Here is a 9,012-nt window from a genome sequence, read left to right as displayed (position 1 = left end):
GTGCAGGTCATGATACTGGGAGTGACGGTGTGGGCTGTTTATGGCATGAGCGGAGTTGGCAGCAGGGCAGACAACGCGCGTTGAAGCGCGTCGCGGGATCCGGGTCGGACTGCGGCGGAGGGGCGTGTGCCGTTGCGGCTTCGGAGATGCTGATGTGGAGGTGGTGGTGAAGCCAGTTCTCACATCCTTGCTCGCATCGAAGCGTTGCGCTTTGAGGCACTCCGAGGCTCATTTGTTTGCCTATCATATGCAAGAAGGTCGGGACGGTGAGCGCTCAACGGCTTCGCCTGCGAGACCAGATCTGAGCCCTGGCTAACTCCGCCACCCAAACCGTGTTTCTCACAACTATGTAGTACATTCGAAAGATAGCAAGAAGGCGGGCAATCTCCATGTCTCAAAACATCTCTCCACCCAGGGCCAGTTCCGCCACGGCTTGTTAGGAGCCCTTTCCGATCCGGCTGCCAAACCTCACGCTCCCGAGACCAAATGTTCCCTGCTAATGTCGTTGTTCTATATCTCAATCTTAGCGGAGGGTTCCAGGAAGTAGAGTTTGGACCCAAGGGTCTTACTCAGGGGTCGAAGGATTTCCTGATCGACGTTTGCTAAAAAGAGATCGCGTATGCGGGGGCGGAAACGCTTAAAACCATCTGAGAAAAAGCGGGACAGCGAGCCACACGTACCGCTCCGAGGTGCCACAGCATTGCCTTCCCAATGGACCCCAAACAATCTCAACGGCCCCGAGGGCCAATTAAGTGGCCAGGTTCAAGACGGTTCGCAGTGGTGACCCCGTTTAGGCAATTGGTGGAGACAATTTGGGGCCCAATTAGAAGAATAGAACACCAAAGTACGATTCAAGCCTCTCAATCGCCTAACAAACCAACTCACTGCCTTCTAGTTGCTCTCAAAGCGCAATGTTTATCACTGAGCCGTAGGTAGACCGGAGGATTCAACCCCCGTCGCCTTGAGCATACAAAAGAGCAAAGGACGAACTGAATTTGCTCAGCAGCACACTCAATCCACACTCTTTTCACACTGTCTTCCAGGGCTTTTCAATATCTACTCTCAAATCGACTATCTACTATTCTCTCGCAACCATGTTCTTCTCAACCGCTCAAGTTGCTGCCTTGGCCTTCGCCTTGACAAACTCTGTGGCTGCTCTCCCCGACAAGTGGGATAGCAGTCTGTTTCTCCCTGAGGAGAACAAACAAGTCGATGGCAAGAGGATCATCGGCTACAACATTGTCACTGAGGTACAATAACCCTTCCATCATCGCCCTGAACCACAGCGTTAACGCTTTGAATAAAGGGTAGAACCTTCTTCAAGAATTACAATGGCCAGAAATGCCCCACCAACGGCGCCAGCTTTGCACAACTTGGCGATGGCACATACATTTATTCCGACTTTGGAGACTTTGCCAAGGTGGATGACAGTGACTCGTAAGTTGCTACCACGTTACCTGTAACAACAGGATGCTGACTGAAAATATAGCATCTGTGTTTACGTTGCCAACGACGCCTTCGTTGATGCCCCTAAGGCATGGATCCCCCAAACGGTCGACGATAAGGAACTGTGGGGCAACAACACGAACATCGACGGACACATTAGGGACCTCGACAACGACTGGACTCCTGCCACCACCATCCGCTTGGGCAACGTCGAAGACGGCCCTGAAAGCGTGTTGCAAATCGTCCTCCCTGAAGCTTTTGAATCGGACGATGCTCTCGGCATCTCATACAAGTGTTATAGCATTGCATCTGTCGGACCATGGGAGAGCACTGAGACGGAGCCTTTGCTTTGGGATGGAATGCGCAACTGCAAGGGCTTGCAGAGCAATTTCTGCAGTGAGAACTAGGTTTGGCCCGAGTATCAACAGGGTGCATCGACCTTCACCTGCCTCAGCTAGCACATAACTGCTCAGGAACATAAGTATCTAGTTTGTAATTTTACTGGGTAGTCTCTTTTACCATTGCGTCTCAACTAAGTCACAAACTGACCCTTCTTTGCTGAAACCAACCGGAACTTCCATCCCGATACTTTCCAAAAGCCCCACCAATGCCGCTTTATCCTCTTTGTTTTGGTCTCCTTCTATGCATCTGTCCGCAAATTGCTTCACCATCTTCCCTAACAACGTATCGTCTCCCTCATCATCCTGCATATCGGTATACCACTCAGCGTCTTCGTACAACTCATCATCCAAACGACGGCCCGAATTATAAACCTTATACCGATTACGGAACAAGCCAAAAGGCATGTTTTCAAACATGTCCAGATCGGAATCGACTGTCTTTGTATCGTGATCTTTCCAATACCCGATCCGGAACTCTCGCAAGCTTCTGAGCGAAGACTGAAACTGGGCGAAAATGCCACTCCAGCGTAGCTCCCGTAGCTGTATTATCCGTCCCCACCCTGTTATGGTCGCATCCATTAGAGTAGAATGGTTGTTATTGTCTTTCTCTACAAGGTGTTCCGGATCCACGATGCGGTACACCAAGATCGGACAATCATGGAGGGAAAGCCGACGCAGGCCTGTATGAGAAGTGATCCAGTCGACGTGTTTGTTTTCGGCAATGGTAAATTTACTCAGTGCCAGTGTTTCGAGGTTTGGGAAGTGGACAGAGCTCAAATCCAGCTTAGGATAGTAGCCAAAATAGCGGTCTGCGCAGGAGAGAACCAGACATTTCAGGCCAGGTGCAGCAGGCATTAGCCAGGTAGATGGTAGTTGATTGAAGAAATCGTGAAGTCTGTAGCACTGTGAGCGGAGGCTTTTTTCAGATAATTGATAATCACGAGACTTACTCTTCTAATTCAATGGCCTCTCGAGTGTCCAGTGAAACGTTATCAGTCACTATATTCAGTGTCAAGGATGACAATCGCCTCAGAACTGATCTGAAATAACTCGACTGAACTAAGGTCGGATCATTGATATCCTGGAGATGGGTAATAGAGATATCCTTGATGCTCTCTGCAAGTGGATCTGCTAGAGCGGCGAAGAATTGTTCCATAACAGCCTTTCGGAAGCGAATAGTTTGCGCGGGTCCATGAAAATCTTTCCTAATTCCCCACTCAAATCCATTCGCAAAGCATACTTCCGACAGATATAGTTTTACGGCTCGGATATTGGGAAGCTTCTTTAAAGTAGATAGCGCCTTTCCGAACTCGTCTGAGACTTTTGCTTCGTATGAGGCACCCTGTGTGGGCGGGAAGGTAGAGTAAGGATACACATATCTTATCTCATTATATCCGACAGTATCGATTTCGACGCTGTTTACGTATCCCCACAGCTCTTGGTGCTCCAGGGCGTTTTTGTGTCTCTTTAAGTCGTCTTTGTTCAAAGGCTCCAAGGGGAGTATTTTGATGGTAGAAAAGAGAGTTTTCCTGGCAATCAATGAAAGCCTCTTGTTGGTGAGTCTCAGGTTGACAAGTGCGTTAGAATCTTTCTCGTTGTGGCAGTAACATTGGTCGTAATCTTCCTCGAGAAATTCGACAATTCGGTAGATGAGTTCAGTTGGGAGGTCCAGTAGATTTAACATGATTGTAAACAAGATGAAAGACAACGCTCTGAAGAAAGATCTTGGAGGCTATGCTGTAGATATTTAAGCATCAGTGAAATGCACAGACATTTAGGCAACAGTGTGCACGGACAACGACTAATGATATTAGATAGTAACTAGTTTCCTCTACAATCTCAGAGACTCATTGATGCACCTGCCCATAAAGTTCAATAGATGGTACCGAAAGCAAACATCAGACTGCCTTCACAAACATAAATCCTATGCTATTATGGCAGTACAAGCAGCACTGAATTACAACGTCAGTCGTAAAAATCGGAAACAGCTTAGATACTTTTAGGAAAGACGTCCGAATTTGAAATCCTCTCTTACACGACATTGGCGTGGACATGTAGTTCGTTAATTGTAACAATCGTAGATTTCCTTTCGAGCTTCTTCCATGGCATTACCCTTTCCGCGAGAACCCGTAATTGCTGGCTAAAGCAACAAGTACATTATCTAAGGAAATGCTGAGCTTTGTAGCTTTCATCAATTGTTTCTAACGAACAGGCATAAACAGTAAAGTTCTTATAGCGGGTGTTTAAAGTCGTGGATTGTGATTTCGGCTTGCAGAAGAATTCTTTGAATACCTTGTGCTCGTTATATAACAGCTATAATCGCCGCAGTTTTTGCTCCTACTTCTTGGTGGTGCGCTTCCCTACTAAGAAACGAAGGGTTCTCTTTGAAGAAGTTCGACTTGCTAAAGTTCGACGTGCTGGAGCGGTAACGAGCATGGGAGGATGCGGTCTTCTGGTATTTGGATTAACACAAGGCACGCCGACAAAGTGGTCGCCATGCATGTATGGGCTCGTCATTGTTGGGTTTACCCCCTTCGCTCCAGTTTGATCGAGAGTAGAGTCGATAGAACCTTGATTAGGTTAGGCTAAATCCACGTACGCATGCATTTATTTGCTCAGTGTGGTAGTCTAAACTGTCAACCGCATGCACAAGACCTAAACAATTAACGTGAAACTGTGCTTCGGTAACTAGAAACCAATAAAATTCCTACACGTAACAAAAAGATGGTCCAAAACGCGTACCCTGTAAGGATCTATACCCTGCAGCATAAGCGACAATGTTTGTAAGCTTTGTGCTCCACTGATCTATCCAATCACACGCACGTTATTTCGGAGACTTGCATTATACGGATGCACCTATCACACATACATGCTTAACAATCATATTGCACATGCAGCAAGCGGGGTTTTATCCTTACCATTTCTCTCGGTATGATATCACACCTCGTTATTTCCTTAATCACGGAAGATATCAACCGCGTACTCGGCATGTTAAATTCTCTTGCTGCTCCTCGCACTAGGTGACAAGAAAGCGCTGTAAAACTTCATCTCCATTTCGGTATGGGGGGTCAATTGATATTTCCGGCTCTTGCAGCCATTCCGCTTCCAGTGGCTGTCCTAGTGGCTGGACTTGTCTATTGCATTTGTCTCGCTGTTTACCGAGGTACTATCTGTCCAATAGTCTTCTCCATATTATAAATGTTACACAGCTAACAAACACAGTCACTTTCCATCCGCTTGCCAAATTCCCTGGACCGAAGCTGGCAGGTGAGAATTCTTTCTTACAGACATAAAAGAGGAATTCTAAAATTTTCTGGTAGCAATGACAATGTGGTATCAAGGATACTACGACATCTGGCGGCGCGGTCAATACATTTGGGAAGTTATTAAAATGCATGAAAAATACGGTGGGTATCTACGATCTTTTCATGTGCGCAGCATTTTAATCATCAACGCCAGGTCCCATTGTCCGCATTAGCCCCCACGAAGTTCATATACTAGACCCTAGCGCTATTGATCTAGTCTACCCCAGTGGCAACAAGAAGCGGGATAAGAGCAAGTATCACGGAAGATCCCTTATGAGTATGAGATTCCCATGCGCTGGTACCGATATAACATTCTTCTCACGCTACAATCAGTGCCAAATTCTATGACAGCAACTACGTCACATGATCTCCATCGCAGTCGCCGTGGTGCAGCAAACCCCTATTTCTCCATGTCAAGCGTTCGACGGCTCGAGCCGATCACTCGCGAGACGGTCAAGATGCTGTTGCACCGGTTCGACGAATTTGCTAAGACCGGGAAGGTGATGCCAGTAACGCTTGCATGCAAAGCCATGACTGCGTCTATTATCACTAAGTACTGTTTTGGAGAATCCGGGGGTTTTTTGGAGCTAGAGGACTTTAACAGGACTTATTTCGACACATTCGAGAATGCCTTCGGGGTTGGCCACTTGATGGCTCACGTGTCGTGGCTGGGTGGTCTCATGATGTCTTTACCACCAAAGTTGCAGGAGTTTCTGACGCCAGGCTTGATAACAATGTACAACATGCGACGAGTAAGCCACTGCAACGCCTAGCTCTTAACCTTAGCTACCTTGCTAACAAAAAGAAGCAATGGAAGCGCCAGATAGATGAAATCAAAAAAGACGACAAAGCCGACAATGGGCAAACAGTATTCCATGGCCTTCTAAAAAGCAATCTCCCGCCGGCGGAGAAGGCGACCGACCGGCTGCAAATGGAAGCACAGAACCTAGTCGTTGCTGGCCAAGACACCACAGGCAAGGTACCCGCTCTCACAAATCAATGCCATTTATCTAAAAATGCCGTCAGCAACCACCCTTGCTGCCATAATTTATGAACTACTCGCAAACCCCGACAAACTCGCAAAACTGAATCAGGAGCTCGCCAGTGCGATACCGGATCCCAACTCAGTCCCGACCTCCGCACAAGTTGAGAAACTTCCCTACCTTACCGCCGTCATCCAAGAAGGTCTCCGCGTGCACCCAGCAGCCACACTGCGCGCGCAGAGGCTTTCTCCCGAGCCTGTCATTTATGAAGTCAATGGGAAGGTATGGGAGATTCCAGTTGGCGCAACGTTCAGCATGGACGCGCACACGACGCAGATGCACCCAGACTACTTTCCCGACCCTTACACGTTCAATCCTGAGCGATGGATCGAGGATCCCCGCTTGGATCGGTATATGATTGCGTTTTCGAAGGGCACCAGAGTTTGTCTAGGGTATGTAATAATTGACCCCAAAAAAACGTTCCTGCTAACACTTAACTGCAGCATCAATCTAGCGTATCAAGAACTTTACCTGGTGATCGCGGCAATCTTCCGCAAATACGACCTTTATGATGGCACTGGAAAGAAGGGTCCGACTTTGGAATTGTACGAAACGGAGCGGAAGAGGGACGTTGATATGGTAGCAGACATGATTGTTACTGCACCCGCACAGGGTAGTAAGGGCGTGAGGCTTCTTGTCAGGTAATTTAATAATGTAAGGGTAGAAGGCTCAGGAAAGGTAGCCAGTGAATGATTAAGCCTCACGATCTTATAGCCTATGGTTGCTTTATGTTTTTTTGTAGACGTCAGCTAACGGTCCCAGCAGTGTTCTGGGTAGCATGCATATTCAACCTGGGCCGATGGACTGGCGACCATTCAAAAACCCCGACTAATCCTACACTAAATTAGATTGCATGCCTAGCCCGGCGGACTAGCGGCCACGTACGGTTGACTTTATAAAGTCTTAGTATAGTATTATACGGATGTAAATAATTGTAAGCTCTTTTAAGCACGCTATAGTTATACTAACATAAAGCTCCCGTAGATAAATTTTAAACATTATGCGCACCGCGATACTAAAGAGGATATGTTGTGAGAAGCGTCCGCAAGATACTGGATATGCGATCTATAGGTTACGGCCTTATTCAACGCCGGTAGGAAGGTACTAAAGCCTTAGGGTTATACTTCATCAGGTACCAGCTAAACTACTCTTACACTAAGGCTTCTCGAGCACTTCAATACCTTTACTAGGTACTAGTTAACGTCCCTTACCGCGAACCGAGATCCACCGTCTAGCTAGGCAGAGTATAATATAATTAGTCCCTATAGAGTACTCCTTGCCTAGCTCCTAGCCCGAGTCCTAGGTATAGGTGAAAAGGTCTTAGAGCATACATAAGCTCAACATATCTTAACTAGGTATCTTCTTCTACTCTATATAATTATTACCATCTCGCTTCACAATACATCTCGCTTTACGGTGACCAACGTTACTTTACTAGCAAGGAAATTGACAGGACATGATCGGGCATAATGGCAACTGTCATGGAGATAACGTTTAAACACTGGGTCCGGGCACTGGATATAACCGGCTTTAAGAAACTCAAACTGAAAACACTACCTGTTAACTCCGCGTCAGGAGATAATCGGCTTTTGGGATACGAAACTAAAAAAGGGAGGTATAAGAAGACAATGTCACACGAAGCCGAGAAAAAAAAAGTGCTATAATACAACAATTCACTATTGTCAACTCACATAGCCCCGATCTAACCAAGAGCGGCATTGACCACTTTTCCACTCTACTGCACCATGGCATCCATCACTCTGCTTCCTGCAGTCCTCTCTCCCGCCCCCACCGACCGCGAAGCCATCGCCGACACCATCCACCGCTTTGCCCAGGGAATAGACCACAATGACGCACCGGTCTTCGATTCCGCTTTCACCTCCGACGCCACCCTCTGCGTTAACGGCCCAACATACAAAGGCCTGCCAGCCATTCGGGAAAACTGCTTCGACGTCATCAACAAGATGGATACCCTGCATCAAGTCACCAACATCCGCATCAACATTGCCGAGGACGGAGTCAAGGCCTCAATGACCGCCTATTGTCTTTCGCAGCACTTCCGTAGTGGGATGGGAATGATGCCGGGCCAGGAACGGCTTTTAGCTGGGACTACGTACTCCGCTGATCTTGTCAAGGATGGATCGAGTTGGCTGTGGAAGTTTGAAAAGTTGGTTTTGAAAAGTACATGGGCGGAGGGAAACTGGGATGTGATTTTGGAAGCGCAGAAGTAGTATGTTTTGATAACATTGGCAAAAGTAAAGTGATATAGAGAAGGATCATTACGAACTGTAACGGCCTTGTTTTTGATTATCCACCCTTCAGAACTTAAATTGGCCCATTTACGCAACTCTCCAGCTGAGAAGTCGCTTACTTTCAACGGTCTTACATTATCTGATAGTAAAAGTGAGGAAGAGTGAGCCAGGTATAAGTGAATGGCCAATATGCAGCAATGTACTCTAACAAAGGGATCACGCACCAGTGATTTTGTTTGCTCTTTCTTTGTGTCAGCCAGGATCACTCCGATAACTCTCGGTTTTTCAGCCTTATTACAGTTAGTTGTTACACTACATCCTTACCCCTTACACCACACGTTTATCCACTGCAAGGAAATAAGGATCTTAAAGAGAAAACGTGTTCTTTTAGATAGCAGCATATATACCCCCATAGGTAGTAGTAATTTAGGGGGACAAGCGGCATCCAATTCCTCGCGCCCAGCTTCACACTTTGATTTGGATTGATTCATGTTTCAAGACGGTCTTCACGGTAGCCGTTTCAAAAGGAGTTTGTTCATCTGGCGAAAGTTTTTCCATGAGCTTC

At 46.9% G+C, this 9,012-nt stretch overlaps 5 protein-coding genes across 5 annotated transcripts; 4 read left to right on the top strand and 1 right to left on the bottom strand.

Moving 5' to 3' along the window:
- Positions 1-634: 634 nt before the first annotated feature.
- On the top strand, positions 635-985 carry K452DRAFT_292757 (uncharacterized protein; the record flags this gene model as incomplete). Its single annotated transcript, XM_033541437.1, has 2 exons — positions 635-844; positions 896-985. Coding segments are annotated over exons 1-2 (170 nt in total), but the record flags the coding sequence as incomplete, so codon positions are not given.
- Positions 986-1,094: 109 nt separating this feature from the next.
- On the top strand, positions 1,095-1,853 carry K452DRAFT_313543 (uncharacterized protein; the record flags this gene model as incomplete). The annotated part of the gene is made up of 3 exons (XM_033543671.1): positions 1,095-1,250; positions 1,307-1,437; positions 1,490-1,853. 3 exons carry the CDS (start codon positions 1,095-1,097, stop codon positions 1,851-1,853), a joined length of 651 nt encoding a protein of 216 aa, XP_033391711.1.
- A 108-nt stretch (positions 1,854-1,961) lies between these two features.
- K452DRAFT_303117 (uncharacterized protein) lies at positions 1,962-3,531 on the bottom strand (the record flags this gene model as incomplete). The annotated part of the gene is made up of 2 exons (XM_033542684.1): positions 1,962-2,742; positions 2,798-3,531. The coding sequence occupies 2 exons, from the start codon at positions 3,529-3,531 to the stop codon at positions 1,962-1,964; spliced, it is 1,515 nt and encodes a 504-aa protein (XP_033391710.1).
- Positions 3,532-4,778: 1,247 nt separating this feature from the next.
- Positions 4,779-6,934, top strand: K452DRAFT_354132 (uncharacterized protein; the record flags this gene model as incomplete). The annotated part of the gene is made up of 8 exons (XM_033545868.1): positions 4,779-4,867; positions 5,029-5,114; positions 5,168-5,254; positions 5,307-5,429; positions 5,486-5,904; positions 5,961-6,126; positions 6,179-6,587; positions 6,639-6,934. 8 exons carry the CDS (start codon positions 4,779-4,781, stop codon positions 6,838-6,840), a joined length of 1,581 nt encoding a protein of 526 aa, XP_033391709.1. The 3' UTR covers positions 6,841-6,934.
- Positions 6,935-7,819: 885 nt separating this feature from the next.
- Positions 7,820-8,577, top strand: K452DRAFT_292754 (uncharacterized protein). Its single transcript, XM_033541436.1, has one exon. It carries the CDS (start codon positions 7,941-7,943, stop codon positions 8,424-8,426), a length of 486 nt encoding a protein of 161 aa, XP_033391708.1. The 5' UTR covers positions 7,820-7,940; the 3' UTR covers positions 8,427-8,577.
- The last annotated feature ends 435 nt before the right edge of the window (positions 8,578-9,012 follow it).

Source organism: Aplosporella prunicola (genome assembly GCF_010093885.1).
Source record: "Aplosporella prunicola CBS 121167 unplaced genomic scaffold K452scaffold_66, whole genome shotgun sequence".
In the NCBI taxonomy this organism is placed as follows: domain Eukaryota; kingdom Fungi; phylum Ascomycota; class Dothideomycetes; order Botryosphaeriales; family Aplosporellaceae; genus Aplosporella; species Aplosporella prunicola.
Note: the sequence above shows the minus strand (reverse complement) of the source record. Positions and strands in the feature narration are given on the sequence as shown.